Raw genomic sequence first — 15964 nt, forward strand, 5'->3', positions numbered from 1 at the left:
CCCCAGATTGATGGTTAGTTGGTCAGAAGCACCAGTCACAACCTGGGACTTGGGTTTGGCATCTGAAGTAGGGGGCAGTCTTGGGGAACTAAGCCCTTAACCTGTGGGGTCTGTGCTAACTCTGGGTACTTAGAGTCTGCATTTAATTGTAGGACCCCTAGTTGGTGTCCAAAGAGTTGGAGAATTGCTTAATGTGAGGGAAAGATCCCACACATTTGGCATCAGAAGTGCTCTGTGTATAGAGGAAACAAGTTTCCTTTTACCATCTGAAAGAACTGAAAGCAGGGTCTCAAAGACATATTTGTGCACCCATGTTCATAACAGGATTATACACAAACAGCCAAGAGGTAGAAGCAATCCAAGTGTCCACTGACAGACGAATGGATAAACAAAATGCGGTATATCCATATGATGGAATATTATTTAGTCTTAAAAAGGAAAGAAATTTGGACACATGCTGCAACATGGATGAAACTTGATGATATTATCCTAAGCGAAATAAGCCAGCTACCGAAAGATAAATATTGTGGGATTCTACTTTTATGAGGTACCTACAGTAGTCACATTCATAGAGAAAGAAAGTAGAATGGTGGTTGCCAGGAGCTGGGGAAAGGGAGGAATGGGGAATTATTGTTTAATGGGTATAGAGTTTCAGTTTTGCAACATGAAAAAGTTCTGGAGATTGGCTACACAACAGTGTGCATATACTTAACACTACTGAAGTGTACACTTAGAAACGGTTAAGATGGTAAATTTTATGTTATGTGTATTTACAATTAAAATTTTTTTAATTTTAAAGTAAACTGAAACATGTCAACAGAATCATTCCTTCATTTGCTGCCCTGTCCATCTGGCTCAGCTTCTATAAACTTAGAACGTCAGAGCTGGCAGGGATTTGGAGACATAGTTCCATTTTAAAGATTAAAAAATGGAGGCGACAGTGGCAAGGTGACCTGTGAAGGTCTTGGTATGTTAGCAGTGAAGACAAGACTAGAAAGAAGAGCTCCTGACTGGCCCCCTCCAGACTGGGGCCCTACCCTGCACCACGACCCCGATGGGGACAGTCCATTTCTTGATGGAGATCATAATAGCTCTCATCCAAACCGGGGTTCCTTCCCACACACCACTGGTCTGGGGGGTCAGGCAAGCCCAGGAAAAAAATGTACCTTGGTTAAAGTCCATATATGATCTGAATTTCAAAGCCCCTGAACAAACCTGGAAGGAGAAGAGGAGAGAAATACGACCAACTTAAATGCTGACAGGGCACACTGAGTATTGTTTTTTCCATTGAGTTATTTTGTAATTTTTCCCAACATGAGCCTTGAAAGGAATATTACCCTTCAAGGCAGGCTGAATAAATGACCTACTGTTTTCCTGCCTGTCTACAATAATATCACAGTATGAGGTATGCATATAAATTATTTTTTATTTTACTTTGATGATTGGGAAAAGATACCAACATATAAGATCAAATCAAAGCTAGCAAATAACTCTACTGGCAGTTAAGTGGCTGATTTTATTAAAATAAAGACATGTCTGTTTAAACCAAAAAAATGTTGCCGCTGGCACTCTGCTTTGGCTGGGACCTTTGAAATTAAGGCCAAGGTGCTGATAAGCACCCTCACAGCATCGGCCTCCTTTGAAGCACTCGCAGTACCTGGAACAGCACACAGATGTGCGGTCCACGCAAGTGCCTTGGAAACAATCCCTTTCACCAGTGGTTTATTTTGAGAAGATTCACTTTCAGCTGGTAAGGCTTTGCCCGGATACATTTCTCAGGGCTGATGATGGCTCCTCGTGCAGCACATGATGTAGATTCTCTTTGCATCTTGCAGACATTCCTGTTGTGCCTTAACCAGGGGTGAGCGCCACAACCAAAACAGCTGGGAATATTCCCTCATTCCCCCCAGTCTGCAAGCCAGTCTGCAATTCTGCCCCAGGTTCTAGCCCTTCAAATCTTGAGGGATGTTTTCTTCGTCCACAGGTTGCTTAGGTTTTAACTGGCTGTTTAAAGTTAAAAAGGAATATCTCAAGCCCCCTGCCATGCTGAAAGGAGAATAAAAAAGAGTGAAAATAAATTCCATAGATGGTACAACCAACAGTTACTGACATCTTTACAAATACAGTCAACTTAATTTTTTTTGATAACTTGGCTGTTTCTTTTTCTTTATTTTATTGAAGTATAGGTGATTTACAATGCAGTCAGCTTAATTTGAAGGGAATTATTGAGCCCCCTGTTTTACTTCCTCAAATTTGTGTATTGATCGATGAGAATTAACCCTCTTATTTACAAATCTGTGGGGGCAGAAAAAGAGCAGATCAAGTCTAATAGAGAAACTTGGAGAAAAAATAAGCCCTTGGTTATTACTTGAATAAACTATACAGTATTATCCTAAAATAGTGTCCCACCTCTGAGGCCCCAAAATGCCTTTCAAAAGTATCTTAGTCACTCCTCCCAATATCCTTAGCACATGGTGCTTCAATGGAACACAGATTTAGTGAGGCCCATTCACAAAAGGAAGACACACAACTTAAGGGCTTTTCTGAGAGGAGGAAACAGAAAACTAGATCTCAACCCTTTGAATTTTCATTACATGGCCCCATGGTCCACATGAAAGAGTATGTCATAAAAAGAGATGAACTGAATGATTTAAGTAAATTTTATCCTAGAAATTGTAAAGTCAAAACACCTCCTGCTCTTTCACTTATAACAGACTAATCAGGCTTTAAAAATTCATATTTTACTAAAATGAGTTCATTTAAAAATCCCACTTACCAAATATTTAACCCTACAAAGTTTAATACAGAGAAAATGTAGTCTCCACCTACTAACATTCCAATGTAGGCAACGGATACGTTCTGCAGAAAAAGAGAGGATTAATGATTTTAAAAGTAAAGGCTTTAGGGGGAAAACTCATACATATAGTGAAACCTGAAACTAAATATTTTAGTTACTTTTCAAAGAGACTCGCATATAGCAGGGGTTCATGGAATATTGAATAAGTGGATAAAAACCATTACATATGGCTTTATAAAGAAAATGAAATAAACTACAGCACCATAATCACAGAAACTGCATTATCCATACCCTCTTCCAGTTAATACATAGGAAGAAGATGTAAGAGTTGGGTTGTAATCAGCTTTCCAGATTTCATCTCTTTACCATCATTGGGTAGTGAATTTTAATCATATTAGTCCTAAACTTGAACAAACTAAGACATCTGATAAATTACAAGCAGTACTCTGTCCAGTGTATTCTCAGAGGCCCTTGGGCAGCCAACACAGAAGTCTACTGTTGAAGCACTCACTCACGGTAGGAGTTCACGTGAACAGAAACACAAAGCAACTGCAGAACAGAATTTAGAACACCTCCACCCTCCTGTTCATTAGTGTGTGTTCAAATGCATGTACACACACACAGTATACACACCAGTCCCAGAGTTAATCACCTTATAACTGAGCATAGATCTAGGCCGAAAACAGTTCTTCACAAGAATTCCCTTTCTTAGTCAGCAAGGTTCTCCCAGAAAACCAAACTGTAGATCACAAGGTATCTTAGCACAGAAATTTGGGGGTTTTTTTCAGCTATTTCACTTGGTTTTCCCAGACCATCCCTTCCCACCATTCCCAATTTAAGTCATAATTTGTCTCTTCCTTTTAACTGAGCAAGTCTTCCCTCTTTTTGTGGATTAGGAGATTAGAAGACGTAAGGAGGGATTACCCAGGCACAGCTGAAAATATCACAAGCCTTCATTCTTACTACAGCACGGATAATAACAACAATAAAATCAAACAGTCAATTCCCCAATTTGGTTGTGCATTTCAAGGCTTCAACCACTTACCTTGATGGCTCCAACCACCGCCGTCGTCAGGGCCGAATTGTAATAGCTGCACAAAAGTGTGGAGTACATCAACAGAAACCTGGGGCAACGAAGAAAACACTTGAGTGTGCCTTACTGGTCTGGGTAATAAACAGATTAAGAAGAGCCAGTAAGTGACCCACACAGGCATTTTAAACAAATGAAAAAGAAAAACACACCATAAAGATTAAAAAATACCTACATCTTAAAACATCTCAATAATTCGATATTTTCAGGAAAATGGTCCAGTCGTGCATTAGCCAAACTGTCTACCTTAGGTGTCCTTTTCATTTTGTCTGTGCATTTTCCATCAGTGTTTCCACAAAAAGGGGATAAGGACAATGAGATTCTTTTAATGATCTGAAATCTTTCGTTTAACAGATGTTACAACACTGGGTTTCAGTCCTCTCTCTGCATCAGAATCACCTGGTGCACTTTTAACACCATGATGCCCGGCAGAGGGTCTCCAACTGGTTTGAGGTGGGGACCCAGCCATATGCCATATCAAAGCTCTATGGATGACTCTAATGTGCAGCCAGTTCTGAGAACCACTGGTGTTAGCAGGGAAAACCAGCTGAATGATTGCTAGCTTTGGACAAAGAAGATTTAAATAATGGATTCCACATGCCAGTGGTACTCCTGTACCTTATTACTAAAGTTAATCTGACAGGCATTCAACACTGACCAGTATATGGGCACTTGTCAACAAAATGACTACAGAATCATGACCAAACACCCGATAAGAAAATATACATATACACAGGAATGTAGAATTCAATCAGAGATAAAGAAATATATTCATTTCACTCAAGTAGTAACGAAAATTAGCTGTAACCTAGGTGGGGTGCAAAATTTCATCCACTGGAATCAGGTGATTAAATGTTGAAAGAGGTTACAATAAAAACTGGTTGAGAATGAGACTGGAAAGATACTGAGAGAGCGTAAGATGTATTGGATTTTAAAGCTAAACACCAGTTAGAAGGCATGAGCTTGGGAATTGTACTCTAAGAAAGGGCTCAGCCCCTAAGCATTAGGGAGACTCCCCCTGGGGCAATTTAGCACCCAGTCGCAGGTCCAGGACCAAACTTCTGATTGTTAATAACAGAATCTAGATCACAAACAGTAACCGTTTTTGTCCTGAGTTATGTTCATTACCCGGGATGATAGAGAAAAAATATTAGAGATAACATACATCAAGCTGAGGAATAAACTCAATTACAAACAAATTCTGTAATCTTCAAAATAATGTCTGTCTTTGTTATTAAGGTAATTACAATAATTTGGCAAGTTAGAGAATCCAACATCTTGGTCTTTGTGGCTTGTATTTAAAATGTGCAATTGATATTAAATTTGCAATTTTCACTTGAATGGGATAAGAAAATCTAAGTCTGTACACAGTATTCAAATGTTTAAAAGAAGCTGATTTACCACATTGCCAAGTTTGGTTTATTAGATTTCAAAGAGTTGCTAGGCTTGTAAAGCAATCTGGCCCATCAGCTTCTCTAGGGCCTTATTAAGGCTTGGAATTGCTGGAAAAATCAGGTAAATTACATTTGTAAATCACATTTTAAATGTTTAATTTTTTAAAATTCACTAAGTTGTAAACAAGACTGATTTACAGTAAATTATTTAGGAGATTTCAATCAGTTAAACTTGGGTTAACAAACCATTAATCAAATAATGAAAGTAAATATTCTTATGTTAGTATAAAAATTACTAGCTTTATAAATAGAGCAAGAATATTTATAAATTGGCTTAAGAAAATCTAAGTTTTTTAAAAATTTTTACAATTTTAATAAATTCAACATTAATTCAGAGTCCCAGGGAACTATAAATAATCCAACTTATGCATAAAATGAAAAGATTAAAAAACTCAACCTGGTGTTACTTGGTGCCTGCTCTGCTGGGCCTGGGTAGTAAGAGTATATAAACCCACAGCATCTGCCCTGAAGGAGCTAAGAGTCTAATAAAATAACAGAGATCACAACTCCCAGGAGGGGCCCAACCCAATTTCCAGGACACAGAAAAGCTTCCTGCAGGCTTCCTAAACTGGAGCGCGGCCTTAAACTTAGACAGTCATGAATATCCTTTATGTCCTATTTTTGCTTAAAATTTCCTACTCCAGGGTTTCCAATCATGCAATGTTTTCTTCATTCCACATTTTAGCGAAACCACCTTGGCCAATATCCATCTAGCATGAGTGTGGGCCACTAGGACACTCACCCAGCAGCTGGGCTGAGCGAGGGGAGGAGTCCCTGTCTCCAGCCTCCTGGGGGAGTTTGAATTAGCGGCAGTCCTCCTAAGTGACAGATGGCATCTGACACAGGAACAGCCACTTTCTGCAGACAGAAAGGCTGCACTTCTTAGTATACCACCTGGGTGTCCCCAGAGAGGGTAACTATAAAATGACGAGGATCAAAGGAGTGTATTAAAACTTTTTCTAAGAAAAATTATTTATTTCTATACGCAAATATGCACCTACACTGTCCTTTGGCTAAGACCAAGGTTCTGAATTAAAAGACCCTCCATTAACTCAATGCAAAGGAAACCACTTTTAACACCAAAAATGTCAACCTCCACATGACAGTTTTGATTTTAGCATCTGTGAATTAATAAAATGTAAAGATATTTAAAAGCACTGCTGAATTCTCAGTACATTTCTGCCATTACGTACTTATAAAATCGTACTTATCATCTGTGTACATTTGAAAACTAATGGCACATACAAAAGATACACATTTATTCAGACAACAGATACCAGCTGGTGTTTTGGCTTGTAGGGCCCCAAGGGATGGAGGTACCCATGTGAAAACCCCTGAACCAGAACCCTTGCTCAAAGGTTTCTTCCTGTTTCTGAACAATAACACAAAAAATAACTGATTAACCCAAAGTTGGACGGCACATTCGTGGGAGTCACAGGCAGAACTCAAATGGCCTTGTTTACAACTTGTTGCTGGTTACCATTCCATGTACACGCATACATAGAAGTCCAACACAAATGTTCAAATAATAAAATGTTACTTTTACACTCCTTCCACCAACCACAATTGTACCCAAGCACATGACTCTCTTATTTCAGATTTCAAAGAATTTCAAGCAATCTCATCTTGCCCATCTCTGGTAAGAACTCTCTCCTACCCCAGACCTCAGTGGTGTGCCAGGGAAGCCAAAGTCATGGGATAAATATGATCTATTTTCCTGGAGCATCGATTTTACGCTACAATGTGGTTTGTTGGGAAATGATGGAAATATCTACACTCTTTGAAGGTTCTGTCACTCCTGTGTCCAAGCAATCAGCAGAATCCTATTTTGTCTTGGACCCTACATCTTGGCAGGATCAGTGAAGGTTCAAAGAATAGAACATTTTTTATGCTGTGAGTAGGGAAAATTGATACATTTGTGTTTCTATTAAGGAATATATTACTGCTTCAGTGAGATCAAAGAGGCTGCTACTAGGGCAGAAACAGATTAGGATAATTGCCTCCAGGGCTTAGGGGCTGGTGCCAGATGCTGGTGTGAATGAACCAGAACCTGTCACTTCTCGGCAAGATTAAAAAGAACAGCAGAACTAGCTTTTTAAAATCTAGTTTGTCAACTTACATTTCAGTCTTATTTTACCTCTACCTGCATTAAATTATCGTGTCTCCCACAATCCAGTCTACCTGCCTGATGCAATTTCACTTCATCATATGCTTTATTTACAAACTCTTGATTACAAATAGCATTTCTTAAAGCTGAATCATTCACCATGACTCAGAAGAAAAGTCTGCTCTTTTCACCATTCCACTGGCTTCTTAACATACAGTTCTAAAGTGTTATAATTTTTAAATTATATTTTCAACTCCGGATAGAGGGTTGGTGGTCAAAGAAAGCAAGTTTGAAATGCAAACTTGAAAGCAGTGAAAATAAGAAAGAAGCTGAGAGAGAGTTCTCTGGAGTCAAGGGTTAGAACACGCACATGTTAGTCCTGAGGCTCCCTGAGCGTGAACCGAAGAGAAGGGACAGCCAGTTCCAGTTGTTCTGAAAAGCAAGGATATGCTCAGAAGCTTACAATGGTTTCTATTACTGCAAAGAAGCAAGTGACCTAATCATCGTGTCCTCTGAGTGAGAAACTGTAAGAAAGCAGGATTCTGAAAAATGCACCATGCCAAAATGGAAGTTTCCTTCTAGAGCAGTTTCAGAATTAAAACATGGTGGTTGAAGATGAAGCAGACATAACAGAAGAAAAACTATTGAAGTCATGGGCCATAGGCAGAACCAAATCTGTCTGGGGTGAAAAAGGACAGTCAAACTGAACAGGCTGGGCTCAGAAATAGAAATATTAACAACAAAAACAATAGTTAACACTTACTGAACATTTTCTGTATGTCTACACTAAGGGCTCTTTACTCATTCAATCCACATAACCTTATAAATTAGCTACATTACATCATTGTTCCCATTTTAAAGATAAGGAAATTGAGGCTCAGAGAGGGTAAATAACTTGTCCAAGGACCCAGAGCTAAAAAGTGGCAAAGCCAGGATTCAAATCTAGGCCATCTGATTCCAGAGTACAGGCACCTGTTAGAATGATGCCATGATTTTAGTGTCCTCAAAAGACCCACTTAAAAAACTGAGACCTACCTAGTTTTTACCCTTAAAGTTGTAGAATCTGAAATATTAATGTTTTCATCATTTACTGATTTATTTTTAATTACTATGCCTTTATGACATTTTTACATGCAAAATGACTACTGATAAAATACTGATTAAGAACTTTTATCAAGAGAGTATTTGTTTTCTAGGAAGCACATTATTAATTGGAAAAAAAGGCATGTAGTTGTAGATCAATAGGGTCAAGATTCTGACAAAGAAGCCCCAGAAGTGCCAGCTCAGGCACTGCCCACCCCACCACGCACTGCAGACAGCTGACGTCAAAGGGTTTACTTCTTGGGACTTCTCTGGTGGCACAGTAGTTAAGAATCCGCCTGCCAATACAGGGGACACAGGTTCGAGCCCTGGTCCAGGAAGATCCCACATGCCGTGGAGCAACAAAGCCCATGCGCCACAACTACTGAGCCTGCGTGCCACAACTACTGAGGCCCGCGTGCTCTAGGGCCCGCGTGCTGCAACTACTGAAAACCACGTGCCTAGAGCCTGCGCTCTGCAACAAGAGAAGCTACCACAATGAGAAGCCCACGCATCACAGTGAAGGGTAGCTCCCACTCACCACAACTAGAGAAAGCCCGCACATAGCAAAGAAGACCCAACGCAGCCAAAATAAAATTTTTAAAAATAATTTAAAAAAAAAAGGTTTACTTCTTGATTTCCTTCATGGAATGGTTAAATAGTAAAGTGCAAGCGAAAAAAACAGACAAAACAAAACAAAAATATTATCAAGTTTATAATGACATGAGATAAAACTAGAACTTGGCTCTGCTGTTCACAGGTGAACATGGGCTTAGGCAAGGAAACGTGCTGGTCTGAGTTTGTGTGATATGGGTTGACTTTTTTTTAATTGTAATGGGGGGAAAAGGATGATTTCACCAAGGGTAACTCACAAACACAGCTTAGTAGATTTTTTTCAAAGTTACATGTTCTCAGTCAACAACTGGGAAAACTACAAATATCTTACTACACTTAGGCATCCAACAATGGCTGCCTAAGTACTGACAGCACTTAGTACTCACCCACTGCCAAACAACCAATGCCTGAAAGAACACATTATTTGAGAGACTACTGGTTTTGAAAGAGGCACAAGAGATTGCCTAATATCCCTCCTTTGGAAAAGAGAGAAACTGGGTACAGAGTAAGGGCATTTGAGCCAGGCAGGCATCAGAGCAGCGGACAATAGGTACAGGATCAGGGTGCTTCAGGGCAGAGGCCATTGCAAAACAGCACTGTCTGTAAACTGAGCCCTGGGCCAAACCCCAAGTGAGAAGGGACACTAGCCCACTGAGGCCAGACCCTCAAAAAGGCCAGAGTGGTCCAGGTCAGGGGCACACCTGGCTACCAACTAGACTGAAAACAATTTGTCCCTGCAGGGAAGTTTCTCAAATTCCTATTTTCGGTCCACAGGACTGATTAAGATTAAATAATATGCTCACAGGTCACCAAATACACAAGAAAGCAAACCATAATGATACTCACAAACTACATATTTAGTCAACCAACGACATATTCAGATTCTCAAGAACTGCAGATATTGGAATCATCAGATGCAGAATACAGAATAGCTATGTGTGTAATATCTAAAGAAATAAAAGGTACAGTCTCAAAGATGACCCACAAAAGAATGTTAAGAATGAACAGACAAGTTTGAAAACAAACTGTGGAACTTTTACAAATAAAGTAAAAATTGTTAAAATCAAAAACTCCAGCAGGGAGGGGCAAGATAGGGGTAGGGGATTAAGAGGTACAAAGTACTATGTATAAAATAAGTAAGGTACAAGGATATACAGTACAACACAGGGCATATAACCAATATTTTATAATAACTCTAAATGGAATATAACCTTTAAAAACTGTGAATCACTATGTGGTATACCTGAAACACATAATACTGTACATCAGCTATACCTCAATAAAAAATAAATTTAAAAAAAATCTCCAAGAAACAGGTTAAACATTAAATCAGACACAGCTAAAGAGAGAATTACTGAACTTGAGGATATACATAAAAATACTTTTACTGATGTGATTACGTTACTGCAACTAAGATCAAGTTTAAGAATTGAAGAGTGTTGATCAAAGACTCATGAATTGTCTTAGTTCATTTACACACAATGAAAATTACAGTACTAGTAATGTAAAAAAATAAGGGGGAATTCATCTTTCTTCACAGGAAAAATCTTTTGACAAATAATTCCAAGACAGTCATTCAAAGACCCTTTCTTATGGGATAAGACACAGGTGCTTGTGTATACATGGAGCCCAGTCCAGGAAGGATACTCCAAACAGCAGTTGCTTCTGGAGAGGAAAACTGCAGTGTCACAAGGCAGGGAAGAAGGGAAGGTGGCTTATGTTCCCTATGCATCCTTTTGTAGCTTTTGTATTATTTACTAGTTGTATGTATTATCTATTTATGAAAAGGACTTTACAAGTTTGGGGAACATATAAAAAGACAAACTGCATGGCCACTCAACAGGAAGCTATACCTAAGGGAAATTTTAAGAACAAAAGCCTAAAATTATTGGGCAATATAATGGCCTGGGCATCTCTCCTCAGAAAACACCCTGAATATAACAGGTACAACACTACAGAAAATGGTTATTTCCAAATATTTATGTGAGGTGAGAACCTTGGGAACCTTGGGACATTGTGACAAAGACAAAAAACACATTTGAATTTGATAGGGCTGCTGATTTTATTTCAAACTAACTTTCAGAAATCAATATGCAACATCATATTTTGGAGGTCACATTTAGCATGGGTCCCAATCCACTCCTCTGCTGCAGTGCTACTTTTCAGTAGAAGTTGGAGAAGCAAAAAGGGATTTTGACAGAGCAGACGGAATGTATATTTTGATTTGACTTGTTAAGAGATACCACAGACCAAAGCTTCTTCTTATCTATGGCTTCTTACCCCAAAAAACAGGAAAGAAGAAACTGTATGATAAATAGAACATTCTTCCATTGGTTGAATTCAGTAGCCTATTATCAAAAAGAAAGAAAACTAATGGTTAGATTAATAATACTGGTTTTACCAGTGTGTACACTCTAGTACAAATTCCAGTTTCGCAAACAGAAAATACAGTTTCAAAAATCCTGGGTAATACTAGCTGTGTGGCATTGGGCTAATTATTTTTCCTCCCTGAACCTCAGGCTCATTTTACAAATGGGGATTATTTTTTTAAAAACTTCCTCAGAAGGTCAATGTGAGGATTTAATGAAATTGTTTAGAAACTTACAGGTGGCAAGAGCAAAATGACAGCTATTATTGCTATGGCTATCGTTAAATCTTTACTAATTTGTAGTCATAAGATCAGCGTTGTGTTTTTAATAAATAATATTAAAAGAAAGCTTATTATAAATTTAATAATGCTGGCAAGACTAAGAAAACTTAAAGTTCATAAACTGTTTTCAAGAATTTGCACAAGAGGAAAAAAAAATGGGAATTCCCTGGCGGTCCAGTGGTTAGGACACAGAGCTTTCACTGCCAGGGCCCAGTTCCATCCCTGGTTGGGGAACTAAGAGCAGCCAAAAAAAAAAAAAAAAAAAAAAGAATTTGCAAATGCTTAGGAAGTATCATGAACAAATAAACTATTGTGTGCTATTTACAAAGCAATCAAGTAATTGGGGTAGAGGAGCTGGTAGACAGAGAAGTTTAAGACAGCTTCTGCTCTTAAGTGAGAAAATAAAAACCCTTTTCAGGTAACAATAAAAAGGAGTATTTTATTCATGATTTGTCCCTTGCCTGCATCCAAAAATGACTTTACGGTGACTCAAGACTATATGTAAGTACATGCTGAATAACATGATTAAATATAAATTCTATTCACTTTCTATTAAGCAATACTTTGTTAGCCAAGTTTTAGTAACTTTGTAGATTTAAAACTATTTAAATCTTTCTTAAGTTTATAGTTCAAATTTTTAAACCAATTAAAATGGAATTCTCTTCTCTGATTACACTTTACTGTCACTGTTTCATTAGTAACACTCTGACCACCTCTTATGAAAAAATACACATTAAATGTTGATAACTGCCAAACATGGTTGATGGGTACATGGGATTTGTTATACTATTCTCTTTCCTTCTGAACAGGTTTGAAAGTTTTCATAATAAAACTTTCTTTTTAACACTTACTTGTGAAATAAAAAAATATAATAAATATAAATCTGTCTTACTGGCAAGCCCCAAGCTGATCAAAGGGTCATAAAACATCCAGGACAGTTTATACCAAGAGAGTCAAAGATCAAAACCAAACAGAAACTTATGGAAAACATTCTGTGTCTGAAAAATTAAATAAGATTGTGAATAAGAGAAAAGCATATGCCCCAAACTTCAAACCAAAGGTAGGAAAACACTTATTTACTCAAAGAACTGGGAGTATTTATGAAAACAGTATACAAAAACTATATATTCTTGATACCACATAAACCATTGAGAGCTATGTAGTAATTTTCATAAAAATACTTGGATTCATTGCCAGCCTAAATTTTGATAGATTTTAGTTTTATTTTGTTTCTTTAATAATCATGAGGCTCTGCTGGTGGCATTTTAAAAAGTCATGTGGCATGACATTTATTTGAAAACATAGAAAATAAAGATGAGTAACAATATTAAGTACTTCCTCCTTTAGACTCACTATTGCTATGAAGATATGTTGGAGTGTGAATCTTTTTCATTTTTCATTAATGTGTTTTTTAATCAGAAAAAAGTCCTATTATTTACCCCTATTCATCAACTGCAACACACTAAATGTACCTTGAACTTATTGCAATGATTCAAATAACTAAAGAAAGTTCACCCACTATTTTCCAGGGGCCTAATTTGTTAACAAGAGGAGCTGGCATTACTGACTTTGTCAATCACAGATAGAATCGAGGTGCTATTACCAGATCTGCTGACTGTGTTAAGTCGATGACTGTGTAAGTCCAAGGTCCAAGAGTGAACCCCCAGTACAGTGAGTCACACACACGAGTCTTAACACAATCTCTGACCCCCTACAGTCAACCGGGAATAATGACTCATCAAAGTACTCCTTCCATTAACAAGAGAAGTTAACCTTTCACTCGAATTCCTCAATTAACTTTCAATACAATCAAACCAAACTTGGCAAATAAAATGCAATTTTATATTGCAGACTAACACACCTAATTATGTAAGTTCACTACTTTTTTGTATTTGGTTCACAGTCTAAAATGGATTCAGCCATGGTTAAAAGTGACCAACTGGAAGAAATTCATAGTGATTCAATGAACACAGAGCAAAACAACATTAGTAGTGAAAAATCTTACTATTTTTTCCTACAGAGTTTTAAAAATTACTGATTACAGTGTTATCTCTTTTGGCATCTCTTATCATATAATAATTTTAAATTAGAGCCAAATTTTTAACTTTATGGTTTTCGTATCTTTGTCATCTTATAGAAAGCCTTCTCTTACAGTCTCTTACAGAAAATAAATATATTTTTCTGATTATAATTTTTCTTATAAACTTTTAAATTAAATCCATATATTTAGCTCTGATCCATCTGAAATTTCAGTGAATAGTTATCATTGCTGGGGCTCTCAGGTAACTATAGTAACTTCTGTTTGAAATCTTAAGAGACTGATCAAATGGAAGAGGCTAGATGGGTAAATACTGAGATATTCCAGCATCGAAAGGCAGAATAGGAGCATAATATTCTCCTAGAACACCAGGATTGAATAAGTTAAGGTAAATGTTAGGCCTCTTATACTTTCTAAGCTATAAGTGATAGGTTATAGTTTTTATCATATGTGAAGGAAAGAAACACTTTTCATATACTGATACAAATTAAAAAATTGAGGGGCTTCCCTGGTGGTGCAGTGGTTGGGAATCTGCCTGACAATGCAGGGGACACAGGTTTGAGCCCTGGTCCGGGAAGATCCCACATGCCACAGAGCAACTAAGCCCGTGCACCACAACTACTGAGCCTGTGCTCTGGAGCCTGTGAGCCACAACTACTGAAGCCTGTGTGCCACAGCTACTGAAGCCCATGAGCCAAGAGCCAGTGCTCCGCAACAAGAGAAGCCACCGCAATGAGAAGCCTGCACACTGCAAGGAAGAATAGCCCCCGCTCACCACAACTAGAGAAAGCCTGTGCGCAGCAACAAAGACCCAATGCAGCCAAAAATAAATAAATAAAAATTTTTTTTTAAATTGAGATTACAGCAGATGATGTGTTTCTAGAGCCAGACAGCCTCCTGGATCTATCACTTACTGTCTTTGGAAAGTTTTTTAAACACTGTGCCCTAGATTCCTTGTCTATAAAATGAGGATAATAATAGTACCTTCTCCTCAAGCTACTGTGGGAATGCAATGAGACAGTTCATGTAGAATACTTCAAACAACGTCTGATAGAATAATTCCTCAATAATTATTAGCTATTTTTACTATTACTTGAGAAAGTATAATAATTCTGCATGGTAATCATTACAAGCAGGTGGCAACTTCTGAAAGCACCATGCTATAAGTTTGTAAGTCAACGATTTAAATGTGGAAATACATATTCCTATTGAAATGCTGTTATAAATTATTAACATAATACATGTAGTCTATTTTCAAAAGGTACCTAAAATTCAGTTTCTGGTCACTACGCCATTTATAACATTGTTCCCATAGGGAAATGTGCTTTTAGTTTCAATCAGGTGTTCTAAGAGTTCCTAGAAGTTTCTAGATTTCTATTTCTAGAAATAAATATATATCTGAAAGGCTATAAAGTACCAGAATCTCAGAACAGATAAACTCCAGAGACTCAAAAGAAAAACTCATTTTTATGATAATGAAAAGAGACAAGCCGGTAGGACGTTGAGGACTCATAATTTCACCTTGTTTATGTAATACTGCTGACACTAAATTGGTTTAATTGATGGTAGCTGAAAAATAAATAATGTGCTTTTAGATATTCTGCCCTGTTCATCATTGCTAGAGGTATACGGGGTGCTTGCTTTAACTTCCAATATTCTGAACTAACAGTGAGGCCCAGGTTCACACACTGAGACCCCTTTAATCAAAACTGGGGTTTCTTCGTAGTTTTCAATATAAACATATGGAAATGGATGTTTACCCCTGGGGACATTGCTGCTAAGCCGTCAACCTTTCTCTTGTTCTGAGAAAGGAACTGTACAAGGGAGAAAGTATAGTTCTGAGAAAGAACAACAAGCCCTGACATTCACCCCAGGAGTCCCCGGAATCTGAAAGCTTTTAAAGTCATTCAAACCCTAAAAGGTGACAAATGGGATTGACGCTCAACCCGTGTGCACCACACAACCATGCTGACTGTTAAATACAGAAATGCTGTCAACGTCTGCCGCTGGGGTGGGGGCGACGGTGGGGGACTGTGAACCCCACCCCCGGCCCAGCAACAACAACAGGGTTAATGAAGGTTAATGCCCAGCCCATGGTGTGGAGGGGGACGTCTGTGGGAGAGGCCAGAGGCC

The 15964-nt window shown here is 38.1% G+C and overlaps 1 protein-coding gene across 1 annotated transcript in view; it reads right to left on the minus strand.

Moving 5' to 3' along the window:
* Window positions 1-1473: 1473 nt before the first annotated feature.
* Window positions 1474-15964, minus strand: part of SLC35D2 (solute carrier family 35 member D2) — a 53746-nt gene continuing 39255 nt past the window's right edge. The window contains exons 9-12 of the mRNA XM_030832889.3: window positions 11424-11491; window positions 3843-3921; window positions 2777-2859; window positions 1474-2046 (exon numbers count right to left, since the gene is read on the minus strand). Of these exons, the coding sequence (XP_030688749.1) occupies window positions 1944-2046; window positions 2777-2859; window positions 3843-3921; window positions 11424-11491 (333 nt within the window). The 3' untranslated portion in view covers window positions 1474-1943. The remainder of the gene's footprint in view (window positions 2047-2776; window positions 2860-3842; window positions 3922-11423; window positions 11492-15964) is intronic.

Source organism: Globicephala melas, chromosome 6 (genome assembly GCF_963455315.2).
Source record: "Globicephala melas chromosome 6, mGloMel1.2, whole genome shotgun sequence".
NCBI classification, from domain to species: domain Eukaryota; kingdom Metazoa; phylum Chordata; class Mammalia; order Artiodactyla; family Delphinidae; genus Globicephala; species Globicephala melas.